This window comes from Pocillopora verrucosa, chromosome 8, assembly GCF_036669915.1.
Source record: "Pocillopora verrucosa isolate sample1 chromosome 8, ASM3666991v2, whole genome shotgun sequence".
Classification (NCBI taxonomy): Eukaryota; Metazoa; Cnidaria; class Anthozoa; order Scleractinia; family Pocilloporidae; genus Pocillopora; species Pocillopora verrucosa.
Window position 1 is genome coordinate 21,345,721 of NC_089319.1, and position 24,495 is coordinate 21,370,215.

The window sequence follows — 24,495 nt, forward strand, 5'->3', positions numbered from 1 at the left end:
CCGGCGATGCAGTCGGATACGTAATGAGAAGAGCAGAGCCTCAACCCTTTACACCCTTAACATCAGTTTGCATATTCTCCATACTGTTCTCTATACATTTCCTAAGGTGTCGACAAGGAGAATTTGTTTAACAATCAAGAGCTTCTCTGGCTGATGATCATTTTTCTTATTCTCGTGGCATTTATTTGTAATTCAGGGGTGATATTGTAAGGAGAAATTAGATGCTAGTCACTCTTAGGGGTTTTAAAGGGTTAAATACCATCTACTGAATATCATACAGCAGGAAAGTGAAGTAGCTTACGGCGCTAAGGACGCGGTTATTTATGATCCCATGAAAACTAGATCATCGAAGTCATAAGTCATCAGATGGCCTGAGAACTAGCACTGTGATTGGTTGGTTCGTCCGCTTCTGCTTGCGACTCCCACAGTTCAGTTTTCATTGGATCAGAATTGTTTGAGTCAAAGTGATTAAGGACACAAAATGGAAACGTTCTGTATCTTCTGACTCTAAATCCGTCCATTTCGATTTTTATTGTACGACGCTGCCAACATTTTGAGGCATAACTCACTTAATTTAAGCATTGCACGGACCTGGTTGCAAGCTGAATAATTTTCAGAACATCTTTCTGTTTTAGGACAAAAGTGGGAAGCAAGAAAGACACCAGCGCTTTGCTCTGACAAAATGTTAAACTTCCACCGTTTAGCTCCACGACTTAATCACCTTTCACTATATCAATTGAAGAGAAATTTTAAAATCCTCCTTGCAAATTTATTACATATCGTCAAAAAGGCTGTTGTGCTAAAAATTGATTACATGTCGTCAAAAAAGCTGTTGTACTAATCGTGGTAGTGAAGTGCTATCGCTTGACTCACGATGAGATCACTTCCAATGTCAATCGCAATCAGGTAGACTGACTGCGCGTCACCTTATGAAAGACTGACATGATATTTCCACAGAAAATTTCCGCTCTACTTAATACCTGGTTAAACAATAAAAAATTTTACAAAGTAGTCGAGCATTTTCTTCATCCATGATTCAACTTTAAATGCGACAATCACCATGCTATTACGAGGAAGATTTACTTATGTGTCTAAAACACTGTTCCTTCCAATCAGTTGGTACGAAAGAATCCTTCACCGGGCTTGTTCCTGTTTAAGACGCTCTCCAATACTTCAACACCATTTAATCCTTCATCACGCTGACAGCTGGGCAGTTGGGATGTGAAGGCTGTAAAAAATAAAAAACAGAAAGAAAATCAGTAAAAAATAAAGAATTTTGTTTTCGTTTTGAAATGAGCCTGAGACGAATTGGAAGAGTCGCACCCCACACCTGCGGATTTTTGCGCTCGGATGCTCTACCACGAGGCTGCAGATAACTAATTGGTAACCTAAGGTGTATGGGGGCTTCAAATGTGACAAGAACCTTGCACAATGGTAGGATTAGCATCATCAAAGCAACCCGTGTAAACTGCGAATAGGAAAGATAATACCAACCAAGCTAAAAGTTACCATTCGCAAATCATTTCATTCCGCACTGTAAACAGTAGTTTAAATTACCGTAGCACTACTAACCCTTCTGATTTCGAAAAACCTCAAGTTAAAACCTGGCTCCATGAGCAAATAGTGGTACTTGTCGTAAATGAAAGCTAATTCAGTTTGATGATTAAAGAAAATAACTCCCACTTTAAGCCAAACTTAAATTAAAAATTGGTCCAGGCTTTCAAAATTCTAGTTTTGGCACAGCATAGCCTCTCCCATCATGCGTAAGCCTTTAACCCCTTAGAGTGACCAGCTTCTAATTTCTCCTTACAATATCACCCCTGAATCAAACATGAAAGTCACGAGAATCAAGGAAATGATCACCAACTTATAAAGCTCTTGATGTTTAACAAATTCTCCCGGTCAGTGCTTCAGGAAATGTAGAGAGAACATTAGGGAGAATATGCATACTGATGTTATGGTGTAAAGGGTATTTACTCTTAAGAATCTAAATGACTTACCCTCTGTCAAGCGTCTTCTAACATCAAATCCTGTCAAGGACTGCGCTTACGTCATTGCGGTCACTAACCGCAGAAGATTCCAAGCCCTTACTTGCCAGGATGTAACACACAAGTCCTCCTCTGCTGCACTGCAGTTTGGTCCAGTTCAATTGAAACAAGTCCCTCCCGTTGACTTCTTAGCCAAGTTCTTAAACTACATCCAACCAGTGGCTCGCCTCCTGTCACAAGGCTTGCAGCGCTTTTTCCTCCACGAGAAATTTAGAATCAGACACAGTCTCCACCCTCGTCAACGTAGCTGTTGAATGTAGACACTGACGCGTTGTTCCAGGTCAGGTTTCCAGTCTTCTGTAATTATAATCGCTGAATGTACAAGTGCAACCACAACCTCATGTTGGGATACTCAGTCGGTGTTGAGAATGTTCAAAAGATGTGCTTTTCGCTAAGCCACGCTCATTTAGGGTTTTTCATTGCTCTCACTAAACAAGTTAACTTCAAGAAAAGTTTTGATCGACGATGTGATCCTTGACGAAGCTTGACAGAATTTGTTTATCCAGTCTTCGTATGAATTAGTGTGGTTCTTTAGTGTAAGGTTTAATATGGCAAGTGACGTGATCTGTGCCACAACACTCCTCAGATTACGCATACAGTCTCCATGCATGTCACTGTGGTTGTTGACTGTAATACTCAGCGTGGTTATCGACGTATTTTGTGCCAAACCACTTCCCAGTTCGCCCATCCAGTCTCCATTCATGTTACTGTAGTTGTTGAATGTAATACTCAGCGTGGTTATCGACGTGCTGTGTGCCAAACTACTTCCCAGTTCGCCCATCCAGTCTCCACTCATGTAACTGTAGTTGTTGACTGTAATACTAAGCGTGGTTATCGACGTGCTTTGTGCCAAACCTCTTCCCAGTTCGCCCATCCAGTCTCCACTCATGCAACTGTAGCTGTTGACTGTAATACTCAGCGTGGTTATCGACGTGCTTTGTGCCAAACCACTTCCCAGTTCGCCCATCCAGTCTCCACTCATGTAACTGTAGCTGCTGACTGTAATACTCAGCGTGGTTATCGACGTGTTTTCTGTCAAATTACTTCCCAGTTCGCCCATCCAGTCTATACTCATGTAACTGTAGCTGTTGACTGTAATACTCAGCGTGGTTATCGACGTGTTTTGTGCCAAACCACTTCCCAATCCGCACATCCAGTCTCCACTCATGTAACTGTAGCTGTTGACTGTAATACTCAGCGTGGTTATCGACGTGTTGTGTGCCAAACAACTTCCTTGTTCGCCTATCCAGCGTCCACTTATGTCATTGTAGTTGTTGACTGTAATACTCAGCGTGGTTATCGACCTGTTTAGTGCCAAACCACTTCTCAATTCGCCCATCCCGTGTCCACACATGCGATTGTAGTTGTTGACTGTAATACTCAGCGTGGTTATCGACCTGTTTAGTGCCAAACTACTTCCCAGTTCGCCCATCCAGTCTCCACCCATGTAACTGTGGTTGTCGACTGTAATACTCAGCGTGGTTATCGACGTGTTTTGTGCCAAATTACTTCCCAGTTCGCCCATCCCGTCTATACTCGTGTAACTGTAGCTGTTGACTGTAATACTCAGCGTGGTTATCGACGTGTTTTGTGCCAAACCACTTCCCAATCCGCACATCCAGTCTCCACTCATGTAACTGTAGCTGTTGACTGTAATACTCAGCGTGGTTATCGACGTGTTTTGTGCCAAACCACTTCCCAATCCGCACATCCAGTCTCCACTCATGTAACTGTAGCTGTTGACTGTAATAATAAGCGTGGTTATCGACGTGTTGTGTGCCAAACAACTTCCTTGTTCGCCCATCCCGTGTCCACACATGCGATTGTAGCTGTTGACTGTAATACTCAGCGTGGTTATCGACGTGTTTAGTGCCAAACTACTTCCCAGTTCGCCCATCCAGTCTCCACCCATGTAACTGTGGTTGTCGACTGTAATACTCAGCGTGGTTATCGACGTGTTTTGTGCCAAACCACTCCAAAGACCACCCATCCAGTCTTCACTCATGCCACTGTAGTTGTTGAATGAGAGGTGTAATGTAGTAAGTGACAAGAATTTCGCCAACAAGTCACTAACACTTCGTCCCCAGTCCTCCTCACTTGAGTAAATAAGGCTATCAAAGTTCATACTCACTTTACTTACACGTGAGCAGATAGTCTCGACGTTTGTAGATGCTGCTATTAAGGACGAAGAATCGACTACAGATAACTCAACTTCTTCGCATATTTCGTCAACTGTCCTTACGTCGTGGACATTTAAAGTAGACGAAAAGTTTTGATTGCATGTTAGGGCTTCAAGAGTGCTCTCTCCGTCTCTTGTCACCTCTCCCCTAATGTTGATACTCAAGTTGGACAGTGACTTAACTTTGTCAAAGTTCTTAACCAAACAGGTAGCAACACCATCTGTTACTCTTCCATGGATACTCAAATTAACGCAGGAAACTCTTGAGGCTATCAGGAGTTTGCATAAATCACTTGCTCCAGTGCAACTCAACTCTCCCCACATCTTTACAGAAAGCGAGTGAAGTTTCAACATGCCAAGTTTTTCTTCAAGTAGAAGAGGACGAAGGCAGGCCACCTGCGAAGTTGTTATTTTGCTGACTACATCCGGCTCAATTGTAAGAGACAGAGATGACTTTTTAGCAACATAGAGAGCTTCACAAATGTTTATCCAATTCTCGGGGAGTCCTCCGAACACTTTTAAGACCAGTGACCTTAAAGTACTATTTTCTATAACACCCTTTTTCAACGAAATGAAAGCAGAGCAGCTGATGCTTCCACATACAGTCAATGTGAGGGATTTTAAGTACGGATTAGCTGCAAGGCCTTCGGCGACAGAAGTCGCCAATGAATCGTGCATGTCTCCATAAATAGTGAGGCCAAAAGATTGAAGCGATCTGTTCAATAACAAATTGTTCAAAGCCACCATATCACTTTTCCTTACTGAGCCACTGATCTCCAGCACAACAGATGTCAGCGGTGTATCTCCAGACAATCCTTTTTCAAGAACAGTGGCCCAATGCTCACCTAACTCACCCGGCAGTTTTAAAGTCACGGTTTGTAGTGTTTTGTTTGCGGCTAAATTGTCACCAATAGCAGCAGCCCCCTCAGGGGAAAAGGGACTACTTGTTTGAAGAGTAAAGGAATGTAAAGATGAGTTCACTTGAAGTGCGTTATGCATAAGGCTAAGTATTTGTTCTGTAAAACCTTGAGAAGAAAAGACAATAGTTTCTAGCCTGGAGTAAGAGGTTAGAAACTCGTCAACAAAGGAAAGATTCGTTAGGACATGAAAATATACAGTAAGATGAATAGGCAATTGTAATTGTGAGAAGCTCTTGCAAGCATTTGCAACTCTTAGAACACCTTCAAATGATTCATTTCCGGTCCTACAGGTTAATGACTGTGGAAACGGGATAAAGGAACAAAGAGTCATTGCCATTTGTTCTGCTTCTCCGCTTTCACTGAAACACTCAGCGAAGAAAGTCGCCTCTTGCTCGGTACAATTTAGCCAGTTCCAGCATTCAACCTTAAGATTCTCGCCAATCTGTCTAAACAGATTACAAGTAGCCTCACCCATTATACCAGACACAAAGACAAACACTTGGTTGTATTTTCTTGTGATGTCATCAAAGCTCAACTTCAAATCATGAAACACATTAACTTTCTCTTCCAGTAGCTTGTGTGCCAGATATAATGCCGCCAAGTACTCTTGAAAAGTCTTGTGGAAAAAGTGATATTCGTGCTGAGGGTTAATCTTCTTCGCACTGGCCTCTTTAAATACCAAACCAAGTTTACGAGCTGCCAAAGGTTTCTTTCTTCTTTCAAATTCTGCCAACTCTTCTTCTCGAAACGAAAACTGGTCGTTTTGTAGACACCTCCACGCTAACTGCCCCAGTGCTAGTAAACTCTCTTTAAATTGTTCCTCTAAAGCTTTGTCATCAGAAGCGGCTTTCACATTGTTTTTAGCACAATACCTTCGCAAAAGGCAACAAACAATAATATGATAAAGTTCGGTTGGAGAAGATGGTAGATTCCCTTCATAATCCTCAAAAACAACACAGAGAAGAAGCAGATTCAATGAATTGCTCGGGAGTGCTTGTAGGAAGGTATTTTCCAGGATGGACTGAATAAGCCTTTCTCCCTTTGCTACATGATCAAGACCTAAGTGACTAAAGTGTTTTCTGATGTACTCAAAGGAGTCTACTTCCGTGAACCCTTCAATTTGCAGAAGAACGTCAAAGTCAACCTTCTGTCGCACTTCAATTCCTTTTTCTTGACGAGATGTCGCCAAAACATAGCAAAGTGGTAACATTCTTCTACTAAGCAACTTATCCACGTGACTTTCACCTGCTTCCGGAAGCTCATCAAGGCCATCTAAAATCACCAAAATTTTCTCCTGGTTTTGAACATCTTTGATGTAATCTATCAGTTTTTCGTGGACCTTTTCTTCCATAGGGAGTAGCTGATTAATAATGGCATCTATTATATCTCCACAAATGTCGCGACATTTGAGCAGCAACAAAAGTTTGAAAACTGGAAAAGCAGATTCACTTGGGATTTTTTGGTTAGCCCAGTCATGAGAAATTTTAAGACAAAAGGTTGTCTTTCCAATTCCATTGCTTCCCTCTACGAGCACCATAGAATCGTCACCTTCGTTGAGAGTTTTGAAGATGTCAAACATGTTCACTGTTCTGCCTTCCAATCTAAAGTCTGTTTTTCGTCTCGACACTATTGACAATGTTGTGTAAACATCATCAAGAGGTAACTTAAAGGTGTTCTCCCAAAGAAGTGGTTTTAGAAGAGATCTTCTGTTGTACTCAGCTCTGAGATGTTTTGTAATCATAGAAAGGTCATGATCTAGGGAAAAATTATGAAAACAAAAATATTAACTTCTGTACATGTTTCATGCAACTTTTTTTGTTAAGGATTAAACTCAAAATGAAGAAGAGTTTTCAGGCTATATGCAGATGCCATGTGATTGCTAGCACAAATTATGAAATAATTCATACATTTAAATCAAAACATTTACAGATTTCACCTCCAATAACGGAGACTGAAAAAGCATAACTTAATTCAAGTTTACAAATAAAGAGGCCATGATCCACTGGAAATGGACCGAAAAATAAATAGGAAACATCTCCACTTGCGAACTTTCACGATGACAAGCAATGGAGAAGAACTGTAACGCTACGCTGTATATGCAAATAACACGAGATTTCACACTGATTCCACTAATACAATAGACTTTCGATGAAATTACCACTAAGAAGACCGCACTGACTGGTGTATCAGTCAGTTAGTCTACAAGTAGTGCATGCCTGCGCCAAATTTATGAGTCAATTGACCGCAATATCAATTTAAACTAAAGTAACAAGGTGATTACTACATGTAGCAATCACCATGAGCTGTGGAATCACCTTGAGTCTGACCACTTTCTTTAAATGGTGGGATTTCCCTACCTGCAAGGAACAAGGTACATTTAGAAGTTAAGCTCTCATGACTTACTGCTGCTCATTGCAAGACAAGCCTCACAAACAAAGTTATCACTTTAACCCCTTAGAGTGACTGGCATCTACTTTCTCCTTACAATTTCGCCCTGAATCAACCATCAACGTCACAAAAATAACGGAAATGATCACCAACTAAAGAAACTCTTGATTTTTTTTAACTAATTCTCCTAGTCAATAGCAAAGCAAATTGTTTAAAAACAGTGAGGAGAAAATGCATACTGATGTTAGGGTAGGAAAAGTTTTTACTATGACATGTAGCAACATTCCAACCAAGTAAAAAAATTTAACTGGTCAAAAGCAGCAAACTCAGATTCTTTGGATCCTCTTGGAAAGGGTAAACCAAGCAGGTCAAGTTCCAGAATTAAATAAGTTTTGGCTTCTGCTGAGCTACACTGAGATTTCAAGTTTGTGAAATTGCATCAATTGTATTATGTGATCATGATGGACTAACTCGTCTAACTCGCTTAGAAAGCTTACCTCCAAAAACAATGGATGGTCGTTTATTCTTGACTGGTAAAGCTGTTAATCTACTTGCTACCACACCTACAGCAGGTGCCAAATAAATTAATAAAGTTTATCTCTAAATACTGTAAAATATTGTAAAACATAATTTTTAGCCCATTTCCTATTGCTTGCTGTTTATACCAAATTCAAATATCAAATAACTGTTTCAACTCATGCTGAATGTAACATTTATGATTTCTTGGCTTAGTAGAGGTACATTAAAGAAGAGATTACATTCCATTGACATAAGAAAGCCTTCCAAACATAAAAATGTTACTTTGTGTTTCTCATTATAAATAGCTGATCTGGTGCAATGTTGTAAGTGACCCCAGTTTTGGGAAATTACTGTTTACCTTTGTGGTACGTGTTATCTGTCAATTCTTTTCTTGGCCTCTTACAAGCCTGACTTGTATCAGCAACAGATGTTGGCCTCTTACCCCTGACTGGCCTGGTTAACTTGCTCTCTGATGAATATACATGTGATAAACCAAATTCATAATTGATTTTAACTCTATTTAAATCAGCTATTTGTCATTTCATAAATTTTGGTGTGCAAAGATAACCATTCAAATTATGGCTAGATTAAGTGTTTACACATTAACCACTTCAAAAAAATATATAGAAATTCCAGAGGACATACATCTGGTTTGTCTTGGAGGATGCTTCATTGATAATTTTTAAAAGAATTTGATAAGATTTCCAATTGGTCAAAAAAATCAATGAGGGTATGGAGCTTATCCCAATTTCTACAGCTCAAAACAACCAAGGGTATTGTAAATTGTTCGTACTGGAAATAATGCTACTTCATTGCAAGTTACCCCTCCCCATTTAACCTTTATTGGTGAACCAAACACTTTACCAACTAAAGAAACTCTTGATTTTTTTAACTAATTCTCCTAGTCAGTAGCAAAGCAAATTGTTTAAAAACAGTGAGGAGAAAATGCATACTGATGTTAGGGTAGGGAAAGTTTTTACTATGACATGTAGCAACATTCCAACCAAGTAAAAAAATTTAACTGGTCAAAAGCAGCAAACTCAGATTCTTTGGATCCTCTTGGAAAGGGTAAACCAAGCAGGTCAAGTTCCAGAATTAAATAAGTTTTGGCTTCTGCTGAGCTACACTGAGATTTCAAGTTTGTGAAATTGCATCAATTGTATTATGTGATCATGATGGACTAACTCGTCTAACTCGCTTAGAAAGCTTACCTCCAAAAACAATGGATGGTCGTTTATTCTTGACTGGTAAAGCTGTTAATCTACTTGCTACCACACCTACAGCAGGTGCCAAATAAATTAATAAAGTTTATCTCTAAATACTGTAAAATATTGTAAAACATAATTTTTAGCCCATTTCCTATTGCTTGCTGTTTATACCAAATTCAAATATCAAATAACTGTTTCAACTCATGCTGAATGTAACATTTATGATTTCTTGGCTTAGTAGAGGTACATTAAAGAAGAGATTACATTCCATTGACATAAGAAAGCCTTCCAAACATAAAAATGTTACTTTGTGTTTCTCATTATAAATAGCTGATCTGGTGCAATGTTGTAAGTGACCTCAGTTTTGGGAAATTACTGTTTACCTTTGTGGTACGTGTTATCTGTCAATTCTTTTCTTGGCCTCCTACAATCCTGACTTGTATCAGCAACAGATGTTGGCCTTTTGCCCCTGACTGGCCTGGTTAACTTGCTCTCTGATGAATATACATGTGATAAACCAAATTCATAATTGATTTTAACTCTATTTAAATCAGCTATTTGTCATTTCATAAATTTTGGTGTGCAAAGATAATCATTCAAATTATGGCTAGCTTAAGTGTTTACACATTGACCACTTCAAAAAAATATATAGAAATTCCAGAGGACATACATCTGGTTTGTCTTGGAGGATGCTTCATTGATAGTTTTTAAAAGAATTTGATAAGATTTCCAATTGGTCAAAAAAAATCAATGAGGGTATGGAGCTTATCCCAATTTCTACAGCTCAAAACAACCAAGGGTATTGTAAATTGTTCGTACTGGAAATAATGCTACTTCATTGCAAGTTACCCCTCCCCATTTAACCTTTATTGGTGAACCAAACAGTTTACTAGTTTTATACAAATGTAAAAGCTTGGTGGAGATGTATGTTTGTTCCCAAAGAAAAAAAAAGATTCAATCTGAAGTATAGTCTCCCTTATAGATTACTTACTAACACCTGCATGTAAGTGACCAATAAAGAGCCTGTGCTATAATTATTTGAAAACATCAACTGACTAGTGACTGACAAGAACATGCTGTTACATGTTGCAAAATTATATTGAAGTAGCAGTATTAATATCAACTTATTGTTTTCTTGTAACAGAAGAAAATACTTTTAATAAAAGGGAACTTTTACCAGAGGCAAGTGTCTGCATCTTTTTCACAAGGACAGTACAAGGCTTCTCCCAGTTATAAGCTTTTTCATATAGTTTACGAAGATCCTTTGCTTCTGAAAGGCGAACTATCCTAGGTTTTTCACGAACATTTCTGATCTCTTTGGCCCAGACTTCAGGATCTCCTGAGTCTACCACACACTGTGAGCCAAAAGGCAATTTCTTCAGAGCTTCTCCAAGTCCTGAATTACCACTGACAAGTACAGGCAGACCAGCAGATAACGCTTCAAGACCAGGTGATCCAAAATCTTCAGTCCTCGATGGCATTATGGCAAGATCCGCAGCACAGAAATCTCTGGCTTGTTCTTTGCTGTCCTCACTAAACCTGCTAACAATTAGCTGATTAAGACTGATGTCATGATCAACCAACTTCTTTGCTATTTTCTTGCCATCTTCTTTTGGTGAATGAAGAAACTTCAGTTTGTAGGATACATCTTTTAACTTATCAATTGCTTTAGCAGCCACATCGAATCCCTTAACAATGAAATCTTTACAGCTGTCACCACTTCCAAACAGTAAAACACAGAATGTTTTCCTTTCCTCAGTGGTGTGCACCACATTCAAAAATTCAGAGAAAACACCCGGAGTGAGATCTAAAATGGTTTCTTTAAGGTAGCGTTTGTAAACCTCAGCCACTTTAGGTCCTATTGCTACGACCTCATCGGCCATCTCACAAAGTTTTACTTCTGTTTTCTTAAGACATTCTCCTTCTGAAATGTTCTTGTACATTCCCTCCTCTTCATGAATACTGTGAACAACTTGAATCCATCTACACTCTTTATTCTTCTTTATGAGTGGAATTTGTTTGCCAAGATGCAATCCATGTCCTATGATACAGTCTACAACATGGTTTCCGGGTAAAAATGACAACCAAAAAATTGGTTCATGGCCTGTCAATTCATCTGCCTCAATGAGCTGAATTTTGTGATCCTCAGCATTTTTCTTGTCTTTTTCACTACACTTGGGAAGAAACACACTAACTTTCACATTAGGATGCTTAGCTAACTGTATAGCAAGCTCTCTGCTGATAGTTGAAACTTCTCTATCAGTTGATGATCTCCACCCACTACTCAGCAAAGTGACTTTCAGTCTCCCATTTTGCTGGCCTTCCTGTGATGAAGAGGCTTCACTTGGAGTGGCTTCAATTTGCTCCTTCAAGAGTAAAACAGCACAGATTTAGAGTTGCTGTCTCTATTGCAATAATATAACATATTTCATATTAATATATAAAAGTTGTAATAAAGTATATTTTTTGTCAAGTGTTCATAACAATGGCCAAGAGAGCATGGAGAGAGGAAAAAAATAGAATCGCACATGGTCAGCTTATTTGTGCACAATTTGTGGTTGTTCATCAGTTATTTACGTAGCAGGGGAGCATAACATAGGCAACAAGGATAAGCATGGAATTAGTACAACACAAGCATAGCACAAGATGTCTTTGAACAAAAATGGAACTTTAAAAAACAATTCCTAAGTTTGATTGTTGCTAGGAAACTGCTATGTTAGACCACAATGGAATTATTTGCCAATGGTAAAGGTCTAATTATTAATGAAGGTAAAAACCCAACCACAAGACAATGAAGAACAGCTATGCTACTCCATTTAACAGGGTAGATATCCAAGAAATCTTCATGAAACTTGTGAACACAAGCAAAACAAATGATTAAGCCAGATCTCTACAGTTGTTACAGCATTGAATGGATATTTTCTTCCCATAATCAACTCAGCTTTTGCAGTCCACTCAAATCTGCTTAATTTGTTTGTGGGTGGGGTAGAATTAGAGATGTTGGTGGATTCTGGGGACACCAATAACACTGATGAAGAAGAAACCTGGGAAAATTTGAAAGATAAGAAGATAAAGAGTAAATCTAAAGCTGCCCCTGTTGACAGGAAACTATAACATGCTTAAACATCCAGCAAGACGATTGAAGTAAAAGAGTGTTCTATGTGTGAAGTTTTGGTTGGCAAGTAGAGAACTCAACAGAGAACTGCAACAATAATTCCTGGAGGTGTTTAGTGGGATTTGAAAGCTAAAGTTTAAACAAGTGACATTACACAAATACCCAACAGTAAAACTAGAAGCACACCACTGAGGGTAACTCTCTTCAATCTGCAAGACAAAGTGGAACGGAAAGTTCCAGAACTATTAGACTATGACATCATAGAAGAAGTTGACAGTCCAACACCATGGGTGAAACCAGCAGTAATTATTCCAAAGACGGATGGTGACATTTGGCTCTGCATAGATGTACATGGTCACTACCCCATACCAATAGTAGATGGGCTGTCACACAACGTGAATGGCTTGAAGGTTTTTAGCAAGCTATAATCAGCATCAAAGTCGACATATTGTTCTTGCAGAGTTCTAATTATGTGTAGAATGACACTCCTATGTCTACCACACTCTTCATCATTGACATGACCCCCCCACCCCCATTCAATGTTACCTGTATGTAGCTAGAAGTTTGTGGAATCAGGATACAACATTGTTTTGGGGGGAAGGGGGGCAAATAGCTTAACTTAACAAGGGTAGCTAAAGCAGAACATGGTTGTGGCTGGAACATTTCCATATGTTAACAAGATTACATCAACAAGACTTAATGCAGATATGAGTCTTGTTGGCCTCGGAGCCAGGTGTTAATACAGGACCAGAATGGTAGCAAGCCACAGCCTCAGAGTGTGAATGTAAATACTTCCAGACTGAGAGAGAATCCCTTGCCCTTTTTTGGGCATGCAAGAGGTACCATGCCTACATGTACATTTATGAAATGGTATTTGATCTGGTTACTGATCACAAACTAAAAGTGATCTATAAGCCCCACTCCAAATACTGTTCCTGCATTGATACTTAATTAATCCACCTACGACCCTAGCCAACCATCTTTCACATTTGCTGAGTCAGAACAAAGTGACAAATCATCAAGACATAGCAAAAATTTTAACTTGTAACCATCAGCACTACACCACAAGAGAAATTGAAGAAACATCTGCAATGAATGAAGAGTTAAAAACTCTGAGCCAGGCAATTAAAACTGCTTGATTCAATAAATGCCAGGCTTATGCACCAGCTGCTCATGAACTGTGTGTGATCAATGAATAGTCCTATGAGGTACCCAAATTGTGCTACCCAACAGGCCAAGGCCCAAAACAAATGTCTTAGCTCATAAGGGACACTTACATGTTGCAATTGTTGGAACAAAACAAAATTTGAGAAGCAAAGTATGGTGGCCTTGTATGGATGAGGTAGCAGAAAAATTCTGCAAATCTTATTATGAATGTCAACTGGTTGCACATCCATATTCCCTTGAGCTGCTGACATCAATGACATTGCCAAAGGGTCCTTAGTGAGACCAAGCCATAGACCTTCTACAGCCACTCCCATCTGGACCATCCATACCACTTGTCATCAACTACTATGGCCATTATCATGAGTATGTGGAAGTAATTGACCACCTAGGAGAGATCCTCTGCAGCCATGGTCTTCCTGTAACTACCATGTCAGACAATGGACCATAATTCTGATCAAAACAATTCCAAGAATACTGTAGGCAGAATGGCATTGTGTATCTTAAGACCACAAAAAAACCAACCTAAGCCAATAGGGAAGTTGAAAGATGAAATGCCATTCTAATGAAGAGGGCCCGCATTTCCCAAGCTGTGGGAGTTGACTGGATAAAGGATAAAGAGGATATGTGAGAGTGTAGTGAGGTATTGATCTGCTAAAAGGCCTGAGGAGTATTGATTAACCCTTAAACTCCCAAGATCTGATTGTCAATTCTCTCCTCTTGCTGGCACACAATTCCTTGTAAATTAGTTACAAGAATTTGGTGTAAGATCAAGATAAAAACTTCTTCCTGATAAGCTTGAGTATTCTTGTTAGCTGTTTGCCAGAAAAAATATGGATATCATAGAGAGAAGTTACCTGTTGGTCACTTCTTGGAGTTAAAGGGTTAAAAGAAAGATGAGAGCAAAATTGCCAGAGCTACATGCTGATTGCCACATACAGACTTGTTAGGGTAAAAGAAAAGACCAAAGCATGTACAGACGAGGCTAAAAACACCAAACAATCTGATATTCAATTTGGCGATTGAGTGTTAGAGAAAGACAAAAAGACAAATTCTCCACACCATTTAATCCCAAGTGGTTAGCAAGACTGGCAACAGTGTCATTATAGAAACTCCAAGTGGGACCCAATACTCGAGAAATACTTCCCATGTGGAGAAATTTGGGATAGATGATCCTGCATCTACATTTAAAACACTATCTGTCAGCCAGATGAAATTAGAGCACCCACAACAAAACCAGGTTGAGCTGCAAGAGAATTAATACCTGTGGCACCTGCCACTCTGCTGCATGAACCTCCTTCAAGGAATACCCCATTAACACAAGCATATAGAATGGAAACAAGGCAGTTCCCATCTGTTCAGATCTTGCAATTGATGGAGCAACAGTGCCTGGCACACAAGCAACACCAAGCTGTGAAAGACCTCAGAGATAGAGGAGGCTTCTGAGAGATTCAGGTACAAGAACTTTGTCTTGCAATGATGAACTGATCATTTAAATTTTAAAAATTCATTGAAATTGAAGAACAAAGTAATTGATAACTTTGTGACTTTGTGATTAAGTTTTGTTAAGGACATCCATGGGGAGATATACTGACAAATTAGAAAGTTACAGGAGTAAAGAAGTAATTAAGCCACTCACACCTGCTTGGGACATATTACATGTCTACGGCAAGTGTTGACAGAAAAATGTTCCTTTAGATACTTTAAGTAAGTTTCTCAATGAATAACTGTACAATTAAATATTGTAAGATCCTGACAGTGATGAATAGTTTGTCCTTGGTATAGAATCTGCAAGATTGATAAGCAATGACACACAAAGGTGTAAATGTTGTACCTAAATTTATAGGAAAAAGGGTTCCACTTGCACTAATCTCATCCTCATAGCTTCATAATTAAATTTATGAGTCATTAGTTTTACCTTTGATGGCCCAGACATCACAGGAAAACTTTAATATTGAATGCAGCTGCTGAAAAGAAAAAATTACAATGTCTTAATTAACTTCGCTTTTAGGTTACATATTCACAAAACAGGCAGTCTGAGACTGCAGGTGGCTACTGATATAGAATTGGACAAAAATGGAGAAGGTAGATTAGGTAGAAGGTAGTTTTGCAGAAGATTTTTATTACATGCAAGCATGCAAAGCAAGGAAGCCTGCCACATCCCATAATTATATTCATGGGTATGCCTCACTTAGCATTTGCTATCTGCGGGTCAAAGGAATATCTTGTAAACATGCAAGAAAATAAAAACAAAAGTGAAAAGTTAAGTGGTTTACAAGAGAAAGATGATTAAAGAATACAGTGACTACTTGATGTTAAACCAGTAACTTAATAATAACAAATAATCATGTGAACAATAATGAAAATCCTAGAAATAGTACAAGTAATAATTAAGAGGGACTAGCTTGAAAGCCTCATGGTTCTTTTATTCTCTACGCCCCAATAACAATTAAGGTTACTTCCCACTTTCGTGGGTGTTCATTAAGAGAAAATTTGTATACGCTCTAGTTTCACTAAAATCTTAGCAAATTATATATCAGAAGAAAGCTTAATAACTACAGTTTAGGATAAAAATATAATTTGAGCGAGCTTTCCTTTTAGAGAGTGTCAGGAGCTGGTAGGGATGTGAAATGACTGAGGGTTCTTCCATTGAATTTATCGAGTATTGGATACCACAGCACAACCAAAATGGCTGCACAGTCTTATTCAAAAGGCATCACTCAACAAAAGTGTGTCAGGCTTTTCTCATATTCTGATTGGTTGTCTAGATATCAGCATCTAAAGTTGGAGTAGCTAAAATTATGTGAGGCATGTTGCACAAATGGATGCCACAGGAAAAACATTTCAAATGACAAAATTTCCCAACACACTTTCCTTTGTTATTATTCTCGGAATGTTTGGGGGAAATTTTACGAAAATTGGTCAAATCTAAATGCCCTATAAATTCCCTCAGAGCAAATGTATTCCTCCCAAAATCAAATGCAAGATTTTAGCTCATAAAGGTTTGCAAACAACTTGTGCCACGCCACAAGATTATCTCGCCTCCTGAAACTGCAAACAAATGGGACAACAGGACCTCCTGGTGTCAATAACAATGGATCAAGATTTCCTGGGAAAAGTAACCCATAGCAGGCACGTTTTCTTTTATCCCTTATCACTCAGTGGAGCATTGAGGAGGACAACACAATCATAAGAAAACTTGCCAAAGACAAAGGAAAAACCCATGACAAAGATGGAAAAACTGGAAAATGCGCTAAGAAGCAAGACAACAAATTGACAAACAGCTTTCAAAATTACAATTTGAGGCAATTGCTAATGTTTTTGTATCAAGGCTGGTACTTGCATAAGGAAAAGGAAACCTCGTTTTTAACATGTATGGCACTTTTTGGTTTAACAGTGACTTCTTTGGTGAAATCTAGACACCAGCATGAAGCTCCACTAGTACAAGTTGTTTTCACGAAGGAATTTTTTCTTTACTTGACAGAGTGGTACCCTTTAGTGTATGATCTCTCTGATCACCTTCCCAATTTCCTAATTTTTAATAAATTTTCATCACTTCCTAGCAATGTTAAAATATTCAAAAGAGATTACTCTAAATTTGATCAGCAGGCTTTCATTAGTGAGATTCAACTAATTGACTGGAAACTATTTTTGCATCCAATGATAGTGCATGCAATATGTTTAAATCTTTTACTTTAAAATATCTAGTATAATCAACAAACATATACCAGTCAAACAACTATCTAGGAGGGAAGTAAAGCTTAAATCAAAACCATGGATATCTAAAGCTCTATGAAAGTCTATTCAAATTAAAAATAATTGTTATAAGAAATACCTCAAGACGAAATCTACCTATTACCATACAAAATTTAAGCTTTACAGGAACAAATTAAACCATCTTCTTAAAATAAGCAAAAAACAATATTATAATGAATATTTTTTTCAAAATATTAAGGATGGTAAAAGGATCTGGAAAGGGATTAAACAAATAGTAAAATTTAAGCCGCATACTAGCCAAAGGCTCATTAAGATTGTAGAAAACAACTAAGAAATAACTGAACCTAAACTTGTTGCCAAAGCATTTAATGATTATTTTGCCAATATTGGTAAAAACCTAGAAAGTCAAATACCAAGTGTATCCAATAGCCCAATGGTATATCTGAATAATCCTGTATGCAATAGTTTTTATTTTTTTCCTGTAACTTGTAGTGAAATTGAAACTGAAATATCTAAGTTAAAAACTGGCAAGTCTGTAGGACCATTCAGCATTCCAATTGATATACTAAAAATGCTAAAAGCCTATATATCAAAACCTTTAGAGATAGTTTTTAATGCTTCTATTTCAACTGGAGTTGTTCCCAGTGATTTTAAAATAGCAAATGTTGTACCCGTGTTCAAAAAAGGATCACAGTCATCCTTGTGCAATTACTGTCCCATCTCCCTTATCTCTGTCTTAAGTAAACTCCTAGAAAAACTTGTATATAATAGACTAATCAAATTCTTAGAAAAATACAAAGTTTTATTTGAAAACCAATATGGTTTCAGAACTAAGCACAGTACTGACCATGCAATTCTTTGCATAATTGACAAAATTCATAAAGCAATTGATGATCGAAGCTATTCCTGTGGTATATTCCTTGATTTTACCAAAGCATTTGACACCATCAATCATCAAATTTTGATTAACAAACTAGTGTATTACGGTATTCGAGGTCTTGCCGAGGATTGGTTTATTTCCTACCTCAGTGGCCGACAACAACTTGTTACTGTCAATAATGCAACATCCACAAAATGTAATGTAAGTTGTGGAGTACCACAGGGATCAGTACTTGGCCCTCTGTTGTTTTTATTATATGTAAATGATTTTCATTGCTGCTCAGATATCTTTGAATTTCATCTCTTTGCAGATGATGCAAATTTGTTTTATAAAAGTAAAACTTTCTCTATGCTAGAATCAAACATAAATGTTGAATTAAATAATATTCACATATGGCTCTGTGCTAATAAGCTCTCACTTAATGTAGAAAAGTCAAATTTTGGAATTTTCCACGCACCTCAAAAAAAACTTGAATGCCAAAATTTCATGCTGGCTATAGATAATAAGGAACTTAAGCGAGAGTTCTGTATAAGGTATCTGGGCATCCTAATTGATTCACACTTGAATTGGAAACACCATATTGATTGCATTGTTAAGAAAATTAGAAGCACTGGTATCCTCTCTAAACTTCGTTATTATGTTGGCCTAGATATTTTATTAAGCTTATATTATGCACTTATATATCCTTTTTTGACCTATGGAATAATTATCTGGGGAAATTCAACCAATTTTCATTTTACAAAAAAGAGCTATGTGATTAATTACCTTTTCTAGATTTGATGAGCACTATAGTCCTTTATTTAAATCTCTTGAAATTATAAAGTTCCTAGACCTAGGAACTTTTCATTTAGCAATCTTTATGTATAAATATCATAATCAATTATTGCCATCAGTCTTTAGTTCTTTTTTTAGTAAAATTTCGCAAATCCATACCTATAATACAAGGCTTGGTGCAAAACAGTCTTGTTATCTTCCAAAAGCAAGAACAAATTATGGTATATTCAATATCAGATTTCAAGGTCCATCAGTATGGAATTCCATTGACGAAGATATAAAATTATCTTCATTGTCTTTGTTTAAAAAGAAAGTAAAGCAGCAATTTATCAAAGATTACTAGACATCTGTATTGTCTGTGTAACTTTAAAATGGAAATAATACTGTTTTGCAATGTATGAATTTTAGTCTCTTTAATATACTGATAGTTTACCTTTGTGTGCGTTTCTGTATCTCTTTGTTTTTGTGTCCCTGACCTAAACATTTAAACATCTTTTCTTTCAACTGGCTGCCTGGCATTTTTAACTCTTAGGTTATTTCGGGCAGCCAGCGCCCCTATCATTGTCTGTACTATTATTATAAATTTTTCTTTCTTGTATATTTTGGGGTGAAAAAATAAAGTTGTTGTTGTTGTTGCTTTCTTTCTCACTTTGGGCCTGTTTTTTATTTTTTTTTTTCCAAGGACTTTCTTCTGCTTTTGATTTTTCTAGAGCAAAGATTTTTCCATGAACAAAGAGTTTCCACGTGTGAATTTTGTAAAGTGCACAATGTAAACAAAATATGAAAATAACATGAAAATCAAGCCCCAACACGAGCAGTTACAGCACAAATTCCCCCAGGGGACTTGTCCAGGTCAGAGATTATGACACCTTCCTGATTTATTAACTTTTATTTGAAAATATGTTTTTCTAAATAACTCAGGTGCTTTTACAGATTTCAGATATTTTTTTATGGAAACGTTAGGTTTAATGTTTGAATTCAGTTTTTTTCAAATAAAAGAAAAATCAATTTTTTCAGCCTCTGAAGGTGGGAATTAACTAAATGCTTGGTGTTTATGGTTCAAGTTCCAGTTGATTTGAGGTGCATCATATGCTGTTCAAGGTAACTAGCTGTTTGAAGGCGACGTATAGCATCTGCATAAAATACTTAAGTCAATGTTCCCTTGTTTTCTAGACAATAAATTTTCCTCTTCCTTTTTGGTTGTTTGACGAACAAGCCCAAAAGATGTCAATGAATCCTCTAATCACAATATTGCAAGCCAAAACGACAATTTCTAACTAAAACAGTAGAAAATATGTCATGCACTTCACTACAAAGGGTCTTTGATTCCTAACAAGTAAAGTTTTATCTCTGGCAAACAATTTGTGATCTGGGTTACCAAGAAGGTTGCCCTTGGAATTCTGTTTGACATCCACTTATATCCTTTTCTGATTATTGCAAACAAGTGGTTACTCCATAAGAACTTACTGAAACTTCAACATATTTTCATATCGGGGAACTAACAATACATAATTATAATAAAGTTCGGATATAACGCGCGCTGTCATTGGTTGAAAGAGCGTGCTCTATGAGAGTATAGAGCATAGAACTGAGCTAAAGCTGTCACGCCATCTGCCAATTGTACTATGTTCGACCTTTTCCGGGACTTCTTTTTAGCTTTTTCTCGATAATTGAAAGTGAAATTTCGGAACTGAAGCGAGCCGGCAAATAGCAACAGAAGAATCAAACAAAGGTTTGTAAACATACCATGCGCCGTAATTTACGTTACTAAAACGTGAGCAGATACGAAAATCCTCAAAGGAAAAACAAAATAAACATTCCGAGTTTTAAAGATTTTCACGCTCAGTTAGATTGCAAGCTTACGTACGGTAATAAAAATCAAACACAGCTAACACTCGTATAGTATATAAAGTCAGTGTTCAAAAACAAAACAGGACAAAACAGAAATGATGAAAAATATAACCAAACTGGCATAATTGTTAAAATTCATACTAATCATAACGGTGTCTGAGCGAATATGATCATGCTAAGTTCATCGCGGCTCGCTCATCATGGCGATCTCCGGTCATCACAGTAAAGCAAGCCTCGGAAACTACATCGGCCGCCCTTCCAGTGAAAAAATAAGAGCTTGCTCTGATATCCTTTCCGATACGTTGAGTGGCAATTCACATCAGTCACTGCAGCCGAGTTTTGCGTCGCTGTCATCACGAGCGATCTTCATGTTCCGGTGAATTCAGCTGTCTTTCATTCAAAAAACACTCGCCTTGAACAGCTTGTTTTCTACCTTGTCATGTGGAAAAAACTCGCGTGTTTTTATGAGCCATAATTCGGTTGAATTTCACTGAAAATTTCACTTCGAGATTCTATATTAGAGACTTAAAAACTTCAGGCAAAAGTGTTAAATTCGACTCGCCGAACTATTTTAGTTTTTAAACTATCGTAGAATGTGAACTTTGATGGTTTTTTAACTTTGATGGTTTGACACTTTTGACAGCTTTAGTCTTGTACAGCCAATCAGATTATTTGAACCATTCTAACAAGGATTCTGATTGGCTTATTGTAGCGTGCTTTATGAGAGTATAGAGCATGCTGACGACATTGTTGTTCGCTTTGGAAATAAAGTTTGTTTTGAAAATTGAAAGCAATGCTTGGGTAATTTAACGGATTCTCTATTATTGGAATTCTGTTTGACATCCACTTATATCCTTTTCTGATTATTGCAAACAAGTGGTTACTCCATAAGAACTTACTGAAACTTCAACATATTTTCATATCGGGGAACTAACAATACATAAATAAAACATGAAAACTTACCACATTTCGTTATATGGGTTGTTTAGGATCGTTAATCCAGACATATCCGAGTGAGATGACTGACTCTCTAAACCTTCAAAACAATCACAGGCCACATTGTGATAAGATTACAAAGGACTATTGAAAAGTAAAGGAAAATTTGAGTCATTTTAAATATTCTGGATTGATCTGTTGTTTTCTTACTCATTTGCTTGAGAGTCAAAATGATTCATGAATTGTGAATAAGCAGACAAGAGTATAGCTACTGGTGTACTGGCAAATTTTCAGTGGAACAAACCTAACAGTCAAAGCTATAAATTCCACATCCCTAGCAACTCTTGTGCTACGTAAACCTTCCTGTTCTTCCAAAATACCACAAGAGGCTTAGATTAAGAAAAAGCCTTCCCACTTTTCACTTTGACATTTCCGACATAACAGCTTGGTAAAACGACCAGAGCCCACGGCGAAGTCAGCTAGTTATCAGAGCAGCACTGACAAACATCATGCGATCCAACCAGCAGTGATTTCAAACACGTTTTCGCGCGAAGGACATTCGAAATGACTCCAATAAATGTACGATTACTGAGCAAGATATCTCCCCTCATGTGGAACCTTTCCACGAAACGAACAAACATAAGCTTTCAGAATTACCTTCGATCAGCAGATAGATCACGGACAACGCAAGCCGCTCAAAAAACAAAAGTTGCATCAGCTCAAGAATCTTCGCTCACTGCCATGCTGACGGCCTTGCCAGACAATGACGGACACTTCACGTAAAGATTCTAAATCACCCCATAATCAAAGATATATGTAAAAGTAAAATTAACTCCAGTCAAATTTCACGTCTTTAGAATGGCGAAAGGTCGCTTTCTTCCCACCCACATCGATGGGCATTCCCAGAGTTCCCAGGGGACTTTCGGTTTCCAAAAATGGAATGAAACATAAAGGATAGATCTAGAGACTGGACACTGGGGCAGAAGGATCGTGGAACTCCGTCTGTTTTCAAATAGAAATAAAGCGAAACGATTAAAGTTTACGCAAAAAACTTAAAGATAAATACTCTATCTACCGCTAAGTACCAAACAAGTTCTCGATTAATTTTCCCTTTCGCCCGCAAGGGTCCCACGAATTATTTAGTGAATAGACTTAAAAAGCAGGTAGGATTGCATAATCCAGTTCTCTTCTCCAAAATTTTAACAAGTAAAAGCACAACTTTTGATTTTACTGAGTGTGCAAGTGGTGTGTGTCTGTGCGTGAGGGGGAGGGGGTGAATCGGGATTTTTTTGCCCGAAAGCCCTTGGCATATCAAAGAATCAGAATTTGGTGAGTTGAAACAAAGTCTGTTGTGGGAGCAATTCGAAAATAGGGAATGTACCTAATGTCTTCTTTTTCATGGTGTCATGGGCAGATGAGGTCCCCAAGAAGGTAAATCAGTAAAAAAAAACATACCATTTTCAATGGAAGGTCTATGAAAGAAAAGGAAAAGAATGGTTAATGGATAGTTACTTTTCAATCATCGTTTAACCCTTTTATTCCAGTGAGTGACCAAGACAGAATTTCTCCTTACAATATCGATACAAAATCAAGAAGACAAGTGATGAGAACCAAGAAAAGTATCAAATAGAGGATTATTAGTTGATCCAATACCAAATTCTCAGAAGTAACATGAGAAGAATTGTAAGTAAGGAGAATTACTAAAAAGATCTTAGGGGTTAAAGGGTCAATGCACTTCTCCATTATGAAACAAACTTTATCACCCGAGCTTAAAGTTTTCACAACTTATAAAAAATTAATAAATAAGTCACTGGCAGAGATAGGCTAATAGGGTGAAGCCTGTGAAGTAATTTCAACCGGAATACGAAACTACTCTGAACTGCATCGGTTTTATACCTCAACTCTTTAATCCTCAACATAGGCATCCAGATTCTCCATACTCTTCTCCGTGCATTTCCTTTGGTACTGACAAGGAGAATTTGTATAACAATCAAAACCTCTTAAGTTGGCGATCATTTTCTTTTTCTTCTCGGGATCTTAACGAATGATTCAGCAATATTATTGTTAGGAGAAATTAGATGCTGATCACTCTCAGGGTTTAAAGGATTAACGCACTATTTCTCCAGAAACTACGCACCACTCTCTCAATCAATCAGATGCTAGACTGGAACCAATTTCCACTTAGTCACTCGTGTCTAGTGCTTTGGGATGACTGTTTTGATTTTACTTCAGCAACTTAATGACTACTTGTGTGATATTGTACTTTGCTTCGACTGGACATTTTAATAACTTGGGTTTTGGTTATACAACGCGCACTACTCGAAAAGCGCTTAAGAAGAACAAACGAGAGGTTTTTCTTAATGCCGGCGATGCAGTCGGATACGTAATGAGAAGAGCAGAGCCTTAACCCTTTACACCCTAACATCAGTTTGCATATTCTCCATACTGTTCTCTATACATTTCCTAAGGTGGCGACAGGGAGAATTTGTTTAACAATTAAGAGCTTCTGTGGCTGATGATCATTTTTCTTATTCTCGTGGCATTTATTTGTAATTCAGGGCTGATATTGTAAGGAGAAATTAGATGCTAGTCACTCTTAGGGGTTTTAAAGGGTTAAATACCATCTACTGAAAATCATACAGCAGGAAAGTGAAGTAGCTTACGGCGCTAAGGACGCGGTTACTTATGATCCCATGAAAACTAGATCATCAAAGTCATAAGTCATCGGATGGCCTGAGAACTGCCACTGTGATTGGTTGGTTCGTCCGCTTCTGCTTGCGACTCCGACAATTCAGT

General features: G+C 37.8%; 1 protein-coding gene across 1 annotated transcript; it reads right to left on the reverse strand.

The window, feature by feature from the left end:
* Nucleotides 1-504: 504 nt before the first annotated feature.
* Nucleotides 505-22,572, reverse strand: LOC136276846 (uncharacterized). Its single transcript, XM_066170642.1, has 11 exons — nt 22,357-22,572; nt 21,727-21,799; nt 15,460-15,508; nt 10,440-11,628; nt 9,646-9,756; nt 9,266-9,331; nt 8,413-8,523; nt 8,033-8,098; nt 7,463-7,504; nt 2,001-6,902; nt 505-1,228 (listed from the first exon to the last, which is right to left on the reverse strand). The coding sequence occupies exons 3-10, from the start codon at nt 15,475-15,477 to the stop codon at nt 2,455-2,457; spliced, it is 6,051 nt and encodes a 2,016-aa protein (XP_066026739.1). The 5' UTR covers nt 15,478-15,508; nt 21,727-21,799; nt 22,357-22,572; the 3' UTR covers nt 505-1,228; nt 2,001-2,454.
* Nucleotides 22,573-24,495: the final 1,923 nt, after the last annotated feature.

Excerpts from the sequence above, each read along its gene's own strand:
- LOC136276846 (XM_066170642.1), bottom strand. Across the intron at positions 9,757-10,439 it reads GATGCAGACACTTGCCTCTG|AGAGCAAGTTAACCAGGCCA; the intron begins GTAAAAGTTCCC and ends TATATTCATCAG. Across the intron at positions 7,505-8,032 it reads ACCATCCATTGTTTTTGGAG|GTAGGGAAATCCCACCATTT; the intron begins GTAAGCTTTCTA and ends TGTTCCTTGCAG.